The following is an 18454-nucleotide window of genomic DNA, read 5'->3' as shown; positions in this document are numbered from 1 at the left end:
ACAGTCACACGTGGAGACTGCCTGACGTCAGAACATCCCCACGTTTCTAGCATGAGCACAAGCTGCTCACAGTGGTTACAAGACTCCTGAATTTGCTGGTACTTTACCTAGAATTTTTACATATCTATTCACGAATGAGATGGAACTTTAATTTTTCTCGTATTGTGCTGGTTTAATTTTGTTACCCAAATCAAGAGAACCCCACTGAATGAGCTAGGAAGTTTCTCTCTTTTTCTTTTACTCTGGAAGAGGTTGTGAAGCATTGAAATGATCTGTTTCTTAAAAGTTTCAGTAAAACTCATTCACTAACTGTCTCAGCCTGGTGTTTTCTTCATGGGGAAAAAAGTTAACCACTGATTTAATTTTGTTAACGGTTGAAAGGTTAGTCAGACTTTCTGTTCTGTTCTGTTTGGCGAAGTTATCCTTTCTTTCATCTTTAGTTTACTGATATTCAATTTCCACTTTGGAGAACATTTTATGATGCACGAAAAATGGTGCTACTATAATGGATGTGATAACTGAACGTACGTATTTTGGAGGTGTTTTCCAAAAGCCCTTTCTGCTGTCTAGGTGATTACTTTCAGATCAGTTTAGAGACCGTTACTCTACCTGGATTCTCTTCCACTGCCCATCCTGCGGCCGGCACACCTCAAATTTACAATTTATCAGTCACTACGTAGCATGAACCTGACTCCCAAATCTGACCCAGGCTAAGAATGGCAGCACCAGGAGAACACGGGTTTGTCCAAATAAGGGAAAGTCTGGTCCTGAGCACCCACAGCGGCCCCGCGGCAAGGACACGCTCAGAGCCGCGCATGTGCAACAGACCCCCCAGCCCCGCGCTCACTCACAGCCCCGCGTGTGCTCCTTGGAGAGCAGGTAGTTGGCCAGGGGCGGCGTGTAGGTCAAGCACTGCACGGTGGAGTTGAGGAAGCAGGTGTTGCCGAGGTTGTGCAGGCCAGCGCCCACGCGGTACACACGCCCCCAGCGCAGTGACAGCCGCTCCACCGGGAAGAGCACCTTCTGGGGCGCGGGGACCCCGTCGCTGCAGCTCTCGTAGGCGTGCTCGCTGCCTGGAGTGGGGGGACAGGATAGAGGAGAGCCTGATGTCCGAGCCCCAACACAGTCCACAGGCGCAAGCTCAGGAGGCGGCATCTGGGGGTACCTGGGTCCCCACTCCAGAGCGCAGGAGGAAGCTTGTGACCCCACAGCTCTCCTCGACGGCCTTGGCCTGGAGCCCCAGAGCCCCTCTGTGCACGAGCTTTTGCGGACAGCTGGAGTCAGCACGCCCTGGCGCTGACCCCACCCACGTTGCCTTCTAGTTTCCAAGCCCTGCTCCTGAACCTCTCGAGACAGAGCTCGCTCTCACCAACCCTGTTCTGTTACTCCTGCGGCTAAAACCTACTGGCCCCACGCCCGACCCTCACAGCTGACCACACTGTTGTTTCTGTTCCCACTACTGGTCAGTGTTTTGTCCCTCTGCCTGTCAGCACACGGCTGGGCCCTCTCGGCACCACCCTCTGCGTCTGTACCCTGTCTCCGGGCCGGTGGTTCATCTCCGCTCCGGTGGCACCTGGCTCCCTCTGTCCTGGGGTTCAGCAGCACATATTTGCTTTTCAGTGACTCCAGCTGGTAGGAGAAACTCTTGCTGGCCGGCTCAAACTCCAGCTTCTGCAGAAGGACCTTCTTGGCAGAGGCGGCCAAAAGCTTCCCCAGATCCCCATCGTCAGCCGAATCCCTGCGGCCAGGCTTGAGGGCTTCCTTCAGCTTGTCCACAATGGGCATGGTGCATCACTGGGGGACGAGAACACAGAGCAGCGGGTAAGCAGGCCCCGGGAGCAGAGCATCCCTCCTCTGACAACCCCTCCTGGGCCTTAGGGATGGGTCCCTTCTCTGACAACCCCCTCCTGAGCCTTAGGGATGGGTCCCACCATGAAAGCAGCTCTGGATCAGCCGCCGATCCTACAGAGCAAGCGGAAGACACAAGACCGCTCAGACACAGCAGCATCCACCCCTCTCTTCTCAAAACAGACACAGTGCCTCCGCCAACAGCGCTAAATAGACAGACCTCCCTGAGGAGGTCAGACTACCCTCTTCATGTCATCTCTTCAAGAAGTAGCATGGAGTAGGCACTTCCCTGGTGGGCCAGTGATGAATCTGCCTGCCAATGCAGGGGACACGGCTTTGATCCCTGGTCCAGGAAGATCTCACACTCCTCGGGGCAACTAAGCCCCTATGCCAAAACCACTGAGCCTGTGTGACGCAACTATTAGCTTGGTGCAAAAGTAATCGCGGTTTTGCATTGTTGCACTTTGCGGTTTGATACTGGAAATACACTCTTACATAAATGTGATTATGCTATACATCATTTTAATGCATATTTCTCGCTTTCTGTTTTTTTTTTTGCTAATGAACTAAATTATTTGCTATTTTACATTTAGACTATAGAAATGTTAGACAAAAAGCAAAATCGAGCCTTTTTTTATTCACATTCAAAGTGGGTCATAAAGCAGTGGGGACAATTTGCAACATCAACAATGCATTTGGCTCAACTGCTAACGGATGTACAGCGCAGTGGTGGTTCAAGAAGCTTTGCAAAGGAGACGAGAGCCAGGATGATAAGGAGCGCAGTGGCCGGCCGGTGGAAGGTGACGATGACCAATTAAGAGCCATCAACAAAGCTGCTCCTCTCACAACTACACAAGAAGCTGCCTAAGAGCTCAACGTTTCAGCATCTGAAGCAAACTGGAAAGGTGAAAAAGGCTCAGACGGTGGGTGCCTCATGAGCTGACTGGAAAAAAAATGTCATTTTGAAGTGTCATCTTCTCTTATTCTACACAACAAACCATTTCTTGATTGGATTGCGAAGTGCAACGAAAAGTGGATTTTCTATGACAACCAGCAACCATCAGCTCAGTGGTTGGACCAAGAAAAAGCTTCAAAGCACTTCCCAAATTCAAACTTGCACCAAAAAGAGGTCATGGTCACTGGTGGTCTGTTGCTGGGTCTGATCCACCACAGCTTTCTGAATCCCAGTGAAACCATTACATCTGACAAGTATGCTCAGCAAGTCGATGAGATGCACCAAAAACAGCAATGCCTGCAGCTATCACTGGTATAACAGAAAGGGCCCAATTCTTCTCCATGACAATGCCCGACCACATGTCGCACAACCAACGCTTCAAGAGTTGAACGAACTGGGCTACAAAGTTTTGCCTCATCCACCACATTCACCTGACCTCTCGCCAACTGACTACCACTTCTTCAAGCATCATGACGACTTTTTGCAGGGAAGACGTTTTCGCAACCAGCAGGAGGCAGAAACTGCTTTCCAAGAGTTCGCTGAATCCGGAAGCAAGGATTTTTTATGCTATAGGAATAAACAAACTTACCTCTCATCAGCAAAAATGTGTTGATTGTAAGGGTTCCTATTTTGATTAATAAAGACGTGGTTAAGCCTAGTTATAATGATTTATAATTCACGGTCCGAAACTGCAATTACTTCTGTACCAACCTAACACTAAGCCCACGCACTGCAACAACCGAAGGCCGTAAGCCTAGAGCCTGTGCTCCGCAATAAGAGAAGGCACTGCAATGAGAAGCCCACGCTGCAACTAGAGAGCAGCCCCCGCTTGTGTGACTAGAGAAAACTGCATGCAGCAACGAAAAGTAAAATACATACACAAAATTTAAATAAAAAGAAGGAAATATCATCGAGTGACTCTGGACATCACGCCTGGTGTAATCTCCCTCAAAGGGCGGCCACGTGGGCTAACATCTGCTCAAAACCAGGGAAATGCTAACCTTGCAAGACACTCTGGTCACACACACAAATCCACGTAATAAAGGAATTCCCAAGGTGAGTGAGATAAGAGTGAGTGTGTGTGTTCAGACCCACAGTCTTCAAAACCAAGAAGGCCATGAGCCTTAAGGGGCCACCAAACACAAGAGAGGAGGCTGGTCCAAACTGGGATGCGCTGCAAGTGTAAAACACGTGGACTTCGAAGTCTGCAAAGTAAAACGTCTCAGTAATTTTAAGACTGGTCATAAGCCAAAGTGTACTTTTTATTTTATTCGTTTATCTACGGCTGCTCCGCGTCTTCTTTGTTGTCCCCGGACTTCCTCTAGTTGTGGCGAGCAGGAGCTACGCTCTAGTTGCGAGGCACGGGCTTCGCACTGCACCGGCTTCTCCTGCTGCAGAGCACAGGCTCTAGGCGCTCGGGTTTCAGTAGTTGTGGCTCGTGGGCGCTAGAGCGCTGGCTCCACAGTTGTGGCACACCGGCCTAGCTGCTCTGCAGCACTGGGGATCTTCCCAGACCAGAGATCGAACCCATGTCCCCCACACTGGCGGGCTGATTCTTAACCACCAGACCACCAGGGAAGCCCTGAAATGATCATATTTTACGTATACTGGGTTAAATAAAATTCATCCCACCTGCTTCATTTTCTAACGTGGCCAATGTAAAACCCGATGATACCTGTTGCTTGCGTTATCGGATAGCGCTTGTGCAGGCTATCTTTTTTAAAAGTGAGAGAGAAGACAAATGATAGTAACAGGACCAGAAAAGTATACCCAAGATGCGGAAGCTTGAGGCGGTGGAGCAGGCAGGGGCGTGGCGGCAGCCTAGACTCCGGAATGCCTGTGTTATTCCATCTTGGATTAGCTATAAACTCCAGGGAAAAAAATCACTGTGACTGCCAGAGCCTATTCTTTATAAAATAGGAATAAGAACAGCATTAAAGGTGCCTGTGAGGTTAATGGGGAGACACACACTGGGTAAGAGCTGAGTACTAGCTGAGGAACCGCAGTGTAACAAACCAGAAACCCCCAACACCCCTGACCGCTACACGTGGACCTACCACTTTTCCTTCCCATCCACTACCTCTCAACCATCTGGCCAAAGCTCAAGGACTATTTGAGTCACAATTAGATAAGAGGTTCCTTATATAACTCACTCCCATCAGAAAAAAAGATGACTTCCTTGGGTATGTGGTCTGTGGCCAGACCCAGGAGACCCAACTGATCAGGTGGACCCAAAATTCTGCTGGAGTGAAAAGACTCCCTCCAGAACCTCTGATGAAATCACCCAGATTTAAGTTATGGGGCACCTAATTCTGTATATGGATCAAATTTCTTTTTCTATAAAAATTTCTATAGAGAACAGAAATGTAAAAACATTATTTAAAAAAAAAAGCAAGCAAGCACAAGTTCTTTGACATGAAAAAAAATAAAAGAAGCTTTCCTAAGAACTATCTAAGAGAGCCCACCAAACTGAACAATGGCTGCTGGATCACTAGCGGGCTTACCTGGGGTGTCTGAACTCTGGAGTGCTGTTCCTGCAGCGTGGGGTCAGATGCTTGGCCGGAGTAGGTAGGCAGGGTGCTGGGCCCTCAAAATCACGTGCTTCCCAGCTTTGGGCCCGTTAAATCATCAGAGCTGCAAGCGTGTTGTCCGGAAGGGGTGGCAGAATCTGTGGGATGAAAGCGCACCAGATGAAGCCACCTCTCTTCCCAACATCTCACCAGCCCTCCTCCGTGGATGTCAAGCAGGAAGGCCAACCATCTTCCAGTAACAGTCAGCATTAAGGCAGAAGGAATAGGGATAGTGCGAGACACAGGAAGAGCGGAGGACAGCTGAGCTAACTAGCTGCAAACGATTTTGATGGATACAATACGAAAACCCTGCCCTCCACTAGAGACCCTAACCTTCATGCCAGCGACAAGCCCAATGAACAAATATCTCCCCCACACTCACTAGTCAACTCCAATCTTCACTGCATTTGCAAAGAGTAGGAGATAATAGATAATCATCTCCAACTTTCAGTTTTCATGAGCCAGTAAGATTTCAAAAAAAAAGAAAAGCGAACGTGCAATGACAGTTGCCAAATTTTCACTCTAGCTAAGTCTGTGGGTTTTTTCCTGAATTACCAACCACAATCACTATGATTACAGAAAATTAAGGTACTTAAAAACTTTTTACTGTGAAAACATTCATATACAATGTAGAGAGAACAGCACAGGGAACCGCCATGATCCCCTTATTCAGCTTCAATAATTACTGGGTGGGATCAGGCAATTCCTCTCCTGTCCCCATTACTTCACAGCAAGTTTTAGGTACTACACCATGTCTGATGTCCATAAATAAAAGCATATTAACTCAAAAAAAAAGACACAATGAACACGATCTCAGAATGAAGTCAATGTGTAAAGATTTTTCTCATGAAAACATCCTACAATGTCCCTCTTCTTGTCAACATCCTGTATCGCTGAGGACTGTCATGAGCAGAGACATGGGTTCGGGAAACTCTTGAAGCTAGAGGATAAGCAGAACTTGGGAGATTTAACATTTCATTTGAGATAAACAACTCAGAGAACGCCTATCCTACAGAGCCCACTCCTCAATGTGTAGTCAAGAGACTTTGAACAAATCGAATTTTTCCAGTTTTGACAGAAAGGTGCAACCTCTACATCACCAATCCCACCCAAAACATTAAGCAACAACCTACAAATGATTTCTCTCCAAGGTGCAGCCACCTTGAGAAAAATGCTCTTGTAATACACCATCAAAAGGCCTCTGATGTACACACCTGGTAACACACTCTTCAAAACTCTGCAGGATGCTCTTTCCAGCCCACGTTTCCCACTGTCCAGGAACGGCTCATACTTAGGCTCGTACTTTTCCGTGCACATTTCTACTTCTACTCAAACAGAGCTTTCTCCATCGCCATTCAAACACATTTTCTCTCCCTCCTCCCTGTAAATGCACTTTTCCAGCATAAAATGCGCTCAAGACTCACAGGGTCAACCACGTGCTGGCGGGGAGGAGTCCCAGAGGCTGGGGCCTCCCTGAGGCCTCTGCAGCAAAGCCAGCTCCGGGCCCCAGCCAGGAAAGAGCAAACTGAATGTCCGTCTCCCCGGAGACCTGATTCTCCACCTCCCTTACAGACGGTGGACTGAGGCAGGATCAGGATGTTTTTCCTCTCTTCCATCTTTATTTTAGGAGGCTGCTCTAGCTCCGGGAACCCCAGGGGAGACCCAATACTACCAGACCAAAGAAATGGGTATTTTAAAAACTCACCATCTTGAATCCACCCCTTCACCATAACCATGAGGAACATTATTCTCTCCAGGAGTGAACCTTCCCACATTTCTCACAAATAAGATAAAGGAATAAGACATCAGCCCGGCTGCCAAATCGAATGCCCTCCCTCTGATTCTAACTTAAGCCACTCCAGAGAAAATCTGAACCCTGGATAAATGATGTTTCTGTCCGTAACGACCTGCCCGACACCGTCACAGGCTGCTGCCTCCTGGCCTGCCTGGGCTCCTGATCGGGCCAGCTCTCCCCTGCACCGTGGGTCGCTCTGGAAGTGCAGGAAAGAGCAGAGAGCAGACCTGGGGCAGCCCGGACGGAGGGCACACTTCCTGGGCCTCCCCGTGGACTCCCGAGCCCTCGGGGACTGCGCAGCCCTAGGGCCTCCCCAGAACTCCTCGTGGACAGGCATTTAGGGTCCGCTCCATGGGCCCCAGAGCCCCTGGCGTACGCACGCCCCAGGGCCTCCCCGTGGACCCCGGAGCCCCTCGCGGACTGCGCAGCTCTGAGGACCCGTGGACCTCCAAGCCCCGCGCAAACACCCATGTCTCCCCACGAGTGTCCACGGGTGCGCCCCGCGTCGGGCGGCAAACTCCCGGGGGAAGTCCCACAGCCAGACTGCGCGCCCCCCCAACCTGGTCCCAGCTTACCCGGCCCTCAGCCGGCCCGGCTACAGGCCAGCGGCGTTGGCGTCTACTCGGCACGGGCCCCGCACACGCACCATCCGGGTCTCCGGCGCCTCACACACGTGTCACGGCGACTCTTAAAGCAGACGCGGCGTGAGGCCCGCGCGGCGGAACCCCGAGAGGCCCCCGGCGGCTTTAAGAGGCGGTGCTATCTTCCGCCCTAGCCCCTGGGTCCGCCCACAGCCGCTTGACGCTCCCAATACGTCACCTCCCCTATCTCGCGGCCCCGCCAGCCTACGCGATGACGTAAGCACGCAGAGTCGGAGGCGCCCCACTCTCTAGGCCGGTACCTGGCAAGTTCTCGCAGGGCACGTGAAGTGACTGCTTCCGGGTCCGGCGCTCGGGGCGTTCCTTGGGCTGCGTCTCGAGGGCCGCTCATTTTCGCCTGCGGTCTCGGCGGTGGCGTGGGGCGGGCGCTTCGTCGCACCCTTCAGGGCATTTAGTGACCGAGACACCGATCGGGCGATAAGAGGGTAGCAGGCCCAGTAAAGCCCGAGAGCGGACCGAGAGATCTTGGGATGAAGGGGTCGGGAGTGATGGCATTTGACCTTCGCCGTGTTCCGGGCCCTGATCAATTTCCTGACCCCGCTCCCTTGCTTCATTTCAGAACCGTCATCCCGTGACAACTGCGTTAAGGTTGTGGTTGAATGTTTGCAAACACGTTTCTCTTTTTCGTATTTTAAAAAATCCTTTTCACCTGAATCCTCTTGGTTGCCACCCATCCTGGTCTCCAGGGCAGGTGGAGGTAGTGTGATCCTAGGCCTGACCTCCAAATACTTAACAGAAGCAAAGGAATATTGTTACTCCACAGTAAACGACTTTTTCCAAAAGGCAGCGCTGGAGTACTCAACCCAATCTGCTGTGTCTTTGGGAGACAAATGTGAAAGGCAGGATGGATGATACCGGGTGAAGCAACTAGAAGCCTTGAGCTAGTAGTTGTCATGCTCCTTCCCGCCCAGTCCTTCAGGCAGAGGGGGGTGGGGCTGGCGATGGAAAGAGAATGGGTGTAATTGGGACAAAATTTACCTGTAGTTATCACTTGCGGGGGTGATGTTTTTTTGAAAAAGCAAACATAAGCTGGCAAGAGCCTGATGTTGAGCTCTGCCCTGTCTGTAAGAATCCTCAACTACAGAGATTCAGATTGGAATTTGTCACTGAGTCCATTCTGTGCCCTAAAACAATGATTCAGACAAAGATTGTTTTCACTAATCCAAGCCTGATACAGGGTATAAATGAGTGATAAAAAGCTGGAGACAGGTGGTCAGAGGGCTAGTAACTAGCTAGAGAATGAGGAGACCTCAGTTTTATCCCAGCTCTGTGCTAATTAGCAGGTTTCTTTGGAGACTTAACTAGCCCAGACCTCCAAGTGATCATCTATGAAATATAGAATCTCCAGCAGATCTTTGATTCTAGTAACAATGCCAATGACATTTGCTCTTGTTAACTGAGTTCATATTATGTGCCAGATACCGAACTGGCCACTTACCCACACTATCTGATTTAATCCTCATGGCAACCCTACAAAAAGATACCGTGCCCATTTTACAGATGAAAATACTGAGCCTGCTGCATCCCAGCAAGCAAGTGGTGGTTTAAACCCAGGTTTCTCAGGCTCCAAGTTCACACTTTTAGCTCAGGCACTCAGAGGTAACCCCCAAATTTTTCTGAGATGACAAACGTGTTGCCTGAAAGGCCCACATGCTGCTTTAAAATGTGATATGAGACCTGGAAGTCGGGAGGAACCTTTGGCCACACACATTTCCACCCTACTCCCCTTTCAAATACCCTCCTAGAAGCCTTCTGAGTGAAATCTAGAGGTGCGTTCACATGGCCAATATGCAAGTCTTTCCTAAAATGCTCAATCTCAAAGGTCACCAGAGAAATGCAAATTAAAACCACAGTGAGCTAGCATTCCACACTCTCTGGAACTGCTGGAAACTAAAAGACTACATGTTGGAGAGAATGGAGTGGATAGATTGTAAAACTGCAGAGACTGGAAAATGATGCAACCATTTGGGAAAATAATTTGAATGTTTCTTTTATGTAACATACTTGCCCTATGAGCACATCCATTGCTGTCACCATGGCAACTGAACTACTGCCTGTAGGCTGGTAAATTCCAAAGGTGCAGACCTCTCCTGCCCTTATCCAGTTCCTTCTGGACACCTCTGCTGAAGGGCCCATGACCATCTTGAAACTCATCATGCCCAGAAATGGATGCTCCCCACGCTCCACTAAGCTTCCTCGCCTTTCTGCCCTGTTGCCCACTGGGCCTGGTGTGCTGGAGTTCAGACCAAATCCTTGCCCTTTTCAGCTGTTTTCCCGGTGAGTCTGGCCACATGGGGGCACTGCTGAGACTGGCAGTGGCTTTGGCTCCATCCAGGGAGGCACACTGCGGTTGCCGCCTCCCACCTGTCCTCTCCCTGGGCTGTGATAGGGCAGCCTCCTGTCTCTTCCCCTCCACCCTCGAGGTGCTAACAGCTTCCTGCTGTTCCTTTGGCTTCTCAGAGTTTCTTCCATCAGAATGTAACCAGTCCCTGCCTTAATCCCTGCTGTTTTAAAGGCTGTGCAGAGTGGTTTGGGGGTTCCTGGTTGGACTTGGACTGATGCAGACTGTAACCCCAACATCCACCTGCCTGGCTAGCATCCTGGGTTCCCCTCTCTCCCTCACCCCATGTAAATTCTCAATGAATTTTGCTAATTTTACTTTCCAAAGATTTCCTCAAGCCATTCCCTCCACTCCATCCAATTGCCCAAGGAAAGCCACTCTGCTTTCCCCTACTTTACTGGATTATAGCTGAGTCCATTGCTCAAACTGCCAAACAGAATGATGTACTTAAAAGGCCTACCCAACCCATTTCACTCCTGTCTGAAATCCTTTCCTGGAACTGCCTGCTGTGCCCCAGCCCTGCTAATAGGAGAACCAAGCTCCTTAGCATGGTCTCTAATAGCCTGGGGACGGGGGTAGGGGCTGGCTCCTGCCTGCCTTTCCCCCTCCTCCCCAGCCACTCCCAGCCTTGGATCCTTCAGCAGGTGTTGTTCAGTCACTAAGTCATGTCTGACTCTCTGTGACCCCACAGGCTGCAGCACACCAGGCTTCCCTGTCCTTCACTATCTCCTGGAGTTTGCCCAAACTCATGTCCATTGAGTCAATGATGCCATCCAACCATCTCCTCCTCTTTCGCTCCCTTCTCCTCCTGCCCTCATTCTTTCCCAGCATCAGGGTCCTTTCCAATGAGTCGGTTCGTAACATCAGGTGGCCAAAGTATCAGAGCTACAGCATCAGTCCTTCCAGAGAATATTCAGGGTTGATTTCCTTCAGTAGAGCTAGTCCGCCCCGCCCCCCCACCCCCAACCTTACCAGGCCCCAGTCAGGCCATCTCTACGCCAGGCTCAGGCTGGTCCTTGGCCTAAAATTCCCTTGCCTGCCACCACCTCCTTCGGCACCACATTCTCCGAGAAGTCTTTCTGGATTCCCCCCATTTCCCCCCATCCCTGTCATTTGGTTGGTGCTGCGTTTGGCTGGCAGAACATTCCACTTATACATTCAGCTGGAAATTTTCTGGATTTCTCTTCCCTTCCCCACCATACCTTATCTCATCTGTGTGTCCCCTGGGCCTGGTACACAAAGGTACAGTGGATAAATGTGAAATCCAACTAAATGGCAAATAAAATGCTAGAGATGAGATAACTGAATAATCTCTAAATCCTGAAGGAGGAAACCAGAGAAACACTGAAGATGAAAGAACGAAGTATTCTCAGTTAAAAAAAATAAAGCTGTAACTGAAATGAATCTAATTAGAAATTACCTTTTTAAAAAAAGGGCATCCCTTGTGGCTCAGTTGGGGTCTCAAAGAGTCAGACACGACTGAGCAACTGAACTGAACTGAACTGTGGCTCAGGTGATAAAGAATATGCCTGCAGTGCAGGAGACCTGGGTTCGATCCCTGGGTTGGGAAGATCCCCTGGAGAAGGGAAAGACTACCCACTCCAGTATTCTGGCCTGGAGAATTCCATAGACTGTATATAGTCCATGGGGTCACAAAGAGTCAGACACAACTGAGCGACTTTCACTTTCACTTTAAAAAAGAGGTGGGTTAACAAATTAACAGTATTGTTGCCCAGAAGTCACCTGGGGGTTCCTTACCTTGGAGGTTGAGGTAAAAGGGACTAGATGCTCCCCACCCCTCTTCCCCCCCATTTCACAGCCTGTAGATGACCAAAGATTTATGCTAATTTATGGAAATATCTACGTCACATTTCTAATTGTAAATTAATCATTGTTTCTTTTACATCAGACATTGTTAAGTTTCCTATGAGCTGCTCCTGCTGGGCCTACACAACCCTTACAATTTCCAGTTTCTAGAAACTGCCAAATTAGATCTAAACCCCGTCTGGTTGAACTCACCAAGGAATAGCCACGTGGCAGGGCTCCCAGAGTTTTGCTTTAGCCCTTTCGCCTGCATGCAGATATCCTGCAATGGACTGGGCCGGCGTTTGGTGGTTTGGCCAAAAAGTAGCCGATGGGCCTTCAATCCCTGTGCTGGCCGTGGCCACACGCTTGCCTCCTCCTCCCCTTCCCAGGCAAAGCTTCTTCTCTAAGAAAACTCATCCTGGAACTTCCCTGGCGGTCCCGTGGCTAAGGCCCCAGGCTCTCAATGAAGGGGGAGCCCAGGTTCGATCCCTGGTTGAGGAACTAGAGCCCGCATGCCACAACTAAAGATCCTGCGTGCCACAATGAAGACCCAATGCCGCCAAATGAATAAATAAAATGGAAAATTCACCCAGAGTGAATGCCACGGGTGTGTATTTTCCCTGTGTTTGGGAGTCGCTTCCCTCACCTTCCAATACTGAAATCCTGCTTGAATCTTTACAGAAGCCGTGCAATCCCCAGTCCCCACGGCTTTCATCACGCTTCCCCCTCCTCTCTGCAAACCCACCTCCCTTTCCCAAACTCTCCCACAAGGCCTTATCCAGCTGAGTGTTGCTCCTGCTGCTGGGTCTGGTCTGGTCTGCTCCTTCCCCCTCGGTGGCTCTGGTTATTCTCTGTAGCACAGTGGTCCTTTGCATGGCTCTGCTACTTTCCTCAAAGCGTTGCGTGTATCTGTTTGGCCTCAGGACTAGATTGCATAAACTTTTCAAGAGTGTTCAAGACACCACCTTGCTTGCAGGCCCTTACCCCCAGCACTGCCCAGGGAACATAGAGTAGGCCCACCAAGACTTCTCCGTGCCATCTGGGCTTACTTGGGAAGCAGGTGGGTAGAGACAGAGGGGCCATGGGCAGAAGCTGTGTGTTGAATGGTGTTGAATGGCTGAATGGTGACTCAAGTCTGTCCAGGGCCTGCGAGAGGAGGCGGTAGGGGTCACCCCCAAGCCAAAGAGTCTGAGAATCTCTGGTGCCTCCTTCCCTCCTCCTTCTGGCTGAAAACAGAGGACTCCGAGGCTCTGGAAGGTAGTGGGGGACACCACGGGAAGGAGTCCAGGTTCCAAATCAGCCGTGGAGGAAGTCTGCCAAACCATCTCCATTGGTCTTGGCAGGAAATAAACTCCTTTGTGTTAGTCCCTGGGTCTCTGGGGTCATTTGTTCTGGCATCCAGAGCTGCCTTAGCAGCTGCCTTAGCTGGTACGCTAAGCTTTGCTCCCAGGCCACAGGGCAAGCCTTTGGGTCTCAGGGTTGTGGGAGTGCTACATCTGAGGATGAGCCCTAGCACCTGGGAATACAGCATGGGGTGGCGGGTGGTATTCCTTGTGTGCTTGGAAGATGTCCCATAATGACAGGGTGACCCCGCATCACAGTTTCCCAGGACAGGAGGCTGGACACCTACTGGCCCCACTAATTGTTCACAGCACCTCCTTTCTCTGTCAAAAGGGTCCTGGTTTGGAAGATGCAGAATATAGAGATGAATTTCCCAGATCATTGAACTTTATCCTTTAAGTTTGGAAATTACAACTCGCAACAAGGCATCTTGATGTGATCAAGTGTCCTCACTGAGACTAGGATTTTGCTGTCATCGTTGCTGCAAAATTCATAAATAAAGGAGAGAAATTTGCCTTTGTTCTGAAAACAAACACACTAAAAACAAACCACTCACTACAAGGCCCTTCCTAGAAATGGAAGGCACAGCCAAGAATAAATAAATAAAATTATTTTAAAAAATTATTCAAGTTCTGCTCACTTGGTTTAAGTTAGATCAGATAAACATGTCCAGAAATAATTTAGGGGGGAAAAGAAAATATCTGAAGGGTTTTCACCAGCCCGGGTGGCTCCCCCACCCCCTTCCCACCCTCTGCCCCCAACCCTCATCCTAAACTGGGTCCTACAGAGGCTTCTGTGTTTCCACTCTGAACCCACATGTGTCTGTTGTGGGTTCTGACCCGAGCGCCAGGCTGTCCTCAGTTGCCCCCAATGCTTTTCTTTCACAGAATGAGCAAAGCTGAGGTGGGGGAACAGTGGTGTCTGGTAGGATCCCTAACAATCTGCTTACCCCATATGTGGGTCTTCAGATGGACTGAAAACTGTTTGCGAAGATCAAGAAAAGGGAAGATTGTTGAAACTGGATCATGGATGCATGGAGTTTATGATGTCATTTCTGCATGTGTTTGAAAATTTCCATAAGAAGTGCTTTTTAAAAAGTCACGTTTTGACCTAAATACATAAAATAAATGAAATGGTTGTGTCTAGACCCCAAATGTGGCCTGCAGGTCAGAACAGGCACCGATGCCAAGGAGGGAGGGGGCAAGGAGGAGACCTGTAAACATGGGACTTGAGGGAGCGACTGCAACGTATGGATCTTATTTGGATCCTGATTCAAAGCAACAAACTGTAAAAAAGCATTTATGAGACCATTAGAGGTGTCTGAACACCGACTAGTCCATGACATTCATGAATTATGTTCTCAAGTTGTGATTTAAGTATTTTGGAAAGGTTTTAAAAATTGTTTGTTTGTTTTTAGAGATACGTACTGAAAACAGACAAAACTGACGTCTAGAAACTTCCTGATAACCTTGGGCAGGTGGTTGGGCAAGTAGGTGCAGAGAAAGAAAACAGTGGGTCGATGGTGGGAGAGGCGAGACGGATGTAGGTCTGTGTGCGTGTGTGTGTCTAAGATATGCTCCACAACAGAAAGGGAGATGTATATGGCAAACGAAGGGACCCTGTCCTGCCTCTTGGCCAATTTAAGAAACCACATTCACTGTCGTCTGCCACATCCCATGTAGACCTCCAAGCCCTCAGGCCTGTTGCTCAGGAGATAAACCAACCCACAGGCTTCCCTGGTGGCTCAGTGGTAAAGAATCTGCCTGCCAATGCAGGAGACACGGGTTCCAACGCTGGGTCGGGAAGATGCCCCTGGAGAAGGGAATGGCTACCTACTCCAGTATTCTTGCCTGGAGAATCCCATGGACAGAGGAGCCTGGTGGGCTACAGTCCGTGGGGTCCCAAAAGAGTTGGACATGACTTAGACAACAGGCCAGCCCCCACCCTCCCCCGTTCCAAAGTTAGAAAGGGGTGGCTCGAAACGTCGAAAATGAGCACACGGAGACAGCCAGCGTTCTCACTGATAATACTGTTTATTGTCCACAGGCCGAGCGGCCACTGGAGAACGACACAAAGCATCGGAGACATGCGGTGTCTGCTTGTCGACTTTCAACAACTCTCGCGTGTTCCCAGCACAGGAAGGTCTCAAGACTTCATATTCCAGCAAAATCACATTGCCCCAAAATTGAAAAAACAAACAAACGAAAAAAAAAAAAAATCCAAACAAAAACGAACAAGATCAACAAAGCTTTAAATTACGGCGGCAGGTCCGATATTTCTTAATACTTATCAAGCAAAGATTTGGAAATAACTACAATGTAAACTTTATTTTAAATATTTTGAGTCGCTTGCAGAAGACAAGAATAGAGGGAGGAAAGAGCAGTGCTTAGAACATAACATATAAATTAATGCCAAATGGAGAGCCTTCTTAAACTATATATATATGGCAATTATTGACTGTGAGGGTATTTGAGTGGCTTCTCGGCCACCACTGTGTTCTTCATCTTGACTTTTTTTTTCCTGCTCAGCATGGCTACAAGATCAATGTGTGTGGACTGAATATAAAGGCCATCTTTTAGAACCAACCTACACAAAGATTCTTTGCCTTGTGATAATTGGAACCAGAGAACAAAAAATAGGAGACAGAAAAGCAATGATACTCAAAGAACGGAAGAAAAGGTCTGAAGGAATCACCATCATAGGCTAGCTACCATGCCATTTCCACTCTGGATCCAAAGCTCCCACGATGCAGAAACCTTTGGGAAAAAAAAGGTGCGAGTCTAACCCCTATCGAGGGTAATAGAAAACACAGCACAGGAATGATTACAACTGATGTCAGAAACAAACCAAAACATTAAAAGAAAAATCAGCAGAAACAGGAGTAAATGTTACATATGATAACACCGTACAGGAAGCAGACGGGGGTGGGGTGTTATATTGACTGGAGGGTCTGGTGTTCTTATATATACTGAAATCACACGGACTGGTCCATTATGACATCTTACAAACTTTCTATCACTGCACAACATGAAGATGCCCTTGGAGCGGGCCGAATTCCTGGAGAGTCCCCTAGTCTGCCCTAGAAAGGGGGTCATCAAAATCTGTGCTGACCAGACCCCCGGGTGGGCATGCGGGCTGCATGCCATGGCGGGGGAGGGTCAGGAGTCTTAGAGGTGCTTTGGGGTCACCACAGAATAGAGTAGGCTTAGAAGATGACTTTGGAAGAACTCTGCAGAATGACTACTCCCGGGCCAACAGACTCCAGTTTCATTGTGTGTGTTTGCATAGCGTGCATGATAAACTCAGGGCAGTTGACCTTCACAACACAAGTGGGGAGAAAAAGGAGATTATCTTTACTGTTACTGAGAAATTTCTGCCTCCGTTAACCCCCGATTTACTGGCATCAGGAAACTACCTTTAGGGAACAGCTAGGCTCCTTAGCTCCCTATGAAGTTTCTTACTTGGAGATCTTTGTAATACAAGAAATATAAGCAGAGGAGGGCGGGTACACCGGTAAATTTGGCTTCACCTATTCTCTAAGAATTCATCTTTAGCAGAATGAGATGTCTCTTAAAGCCGGCCACAGCGTTCTGGAGGCCCAGAAAAGCCATAAGCGCTTTACTGACACTACCTCCCCACCAAAATTCATCCTTCCCAAGGGAGGACTTCATTCTGCACTTCGCTGACTTCACTCTGGGGAACCCCTGCACTCCCGGGGGACACTGACAAGTCAGTCTTCCAGGGAGCTCACACTGTTAAAACTCTGGCACCTGCTTGGGGGGCTCTGAGGTGTGTTGGGGGACAGGGCAGGACCCAGCTTTTGACGTCTTCAAGATGTGCCAGACAGCAGGGGGAGTTCATGCCACCGGCCACACAGAACCCCTTGCAAAGCCAATTCATGTCCCTCCACCTGGGTGCCTGAGGCCAGAAAGAGGAGGGCGAGAGAGGGGCCTTAGCAGCTCAGGAACAAACTCTAGGGGCAGCCAGGCCTCCCTGCCAAATGTCTGCGTCAGGGCATGACGTCATAGACTCCCTCAAGGGCTGGGGCCGGTCCTGTGGGCCGGGGATGGAACCGAAAGGACTTGGCTGGAGCTGACGCCTGCCGCCCTCACATCTCTACGAGGCCAGGGAGGTAGGCTCCTGCTGGAATCCTGCAGATTAATATGATTAACTGGGGATCCTTCAAGAGCAAGCCACTGATCCAGGGCTGCTCCTGAAGTCAGACACTGGGAGTCCATGGTGGGCGTGGGGGAGACAGGGGGTGCACAGGGACCACCACCCTAGGGCCAGAGGTGTGGAAACTGCAGGAACCGAGGGACATGCCCCTCTCAAGATGAAAGGGACCTGGTAGGCCTGCTACACAGTCTGGCAACGACCCTCAAAAATTCCTGCAAAATGTACATTTCCAGGCTCTGCCCTGACCAGCTTGGGGACCCCAAGTGCTGTCTGCTCAGCGTTTGTGACAGTGCCAGGGCTGGGCCCGGGAGGGACGCCTGTGCGTCTGGCCCCTGCCCGCACCCAGGGACGGGAGACTGAGACGCACGGTGCCCAGGCTGGCGGATGGGGTGTGGGACCCATCTCTGCCTCCAGACCCACAGCTGTGTGTTTAAAAGGAAGATGGGGGCGGAGAGGAGAATCACACTAACTTAAAGCCACTTGGATGACTGTTTTTATTCATGCTGTTTCCAGGAAGGGATGTCGGAGCTGGACCAGTCTGAACTCTTGGACACTGTCAATTGGCCCCAGGAGTGCTGGTGGCCTGCTTACGGGTCCTCGATGTCCAGAAACTCCTGCTTGGGGGGTGCTGCTCCGCGGTACCAGGCGCAGGAGCCGTCGCTTCTCTTGATGCAGGCGAAGAACTTGGCCTGGTGTCCGTTGATGTTCTTCTCCGTGACCCAGTCCATCCAGAGGCACTCGTCGGGAGAGGAGATGTAGCATGGGATCATGGGGCATCGAGTGATCTAGGAAGGGGGACAGGAGATGGATTCAGCTGGGGACCGAGGCCATTCATGGGGCGTCTCCAGAACCTGGCCTTCACCTGGTGAAGGTGTTCAAGGGCAATGTGCAGAATGAATGATCAGGTAAGTGCAGCAGGGAAGGAGGGATGGAGCTGCTCCACCAGTAGGCTTTCCTGAGCTC

The 18454-nt window shown here is 49.9% G+C and overlaps 2 protein-coding genes across 4 annotated transcripts in view; both read right to left on the bottom strand.

Annotated features, from left to right (window-relative positions):
• USP36 (ubiquitin specific peptidase 36) overlaps positions 1-7902 on the bottom strand; it is a 32517-nt gene extending 24615 nt beyond the window's left edge. For 2 of the 3 annotated variants that reach the window (XM_070773972.1, XM_070773970.1), the window contains exons 1-4: positions 7744-7902; positions 5308-5471; positions 1533-1794; positions 852-1073 (exon numbers count right to left, since the gene is read on the bottom strand). In XM_070773972.1, coding sequence (XP_070630073.1) covers positions 852-1073; positions 1533-1785 — 475 coding nt within the window. In that variant the 5' untranslated portion in view covers positions 1786-1794; positions 5308-5471; positions 7744-7902. Of the gene's footprint in view, positions 1-851; positions 1074-1532; positions 1795-3234; positions 3429-5307; positions 5472-7743 lie in introns of all 3 variants that reach the window. The other variant, XM_070773971.1, reaches the window with a different exon arrangement.
• Positions 7903-17961: 10059 nt separating this feature from the next.
• The window catches only part of TIMP2 (TIMP metallopeptidase inhibitor 2), a 51738-nt gene continuing 51245 nt past the window's right edge, over positions 17962-18454 (bottom strand). The window contains exon 5 of the mRNA XM_070773969.1: positions 17962-18276. Within this exon, the coding sequence (XP_070630070.1) occupies positions 18079-18276 (198 nt within the window). The 3' untranslated portion in view covers positions 17962-18078. The remainder of the gene's footprint in view (positions 18277-18454) is intronic.

This window comes from Bos indicus, chromosome 19 (assembly GCF_029378745.1).
Source record: "Bos indicus isolate NIAB-ARS_2022 breed Sahiwal x Tharparkar chromosome 19, NIAB-ARS_B.indTharparkar_mat_pri_1.0, whole genome shotgun sequence".
Lineage (NCBI taxonomy): Eukaryota > Metazoa > Chordata > Mammalia > Artiodactyla > Bovidae > Bos > Bos indicus.
This window is presented reverse-complemented; position numbering and strand designations above follow the sequence as displayed.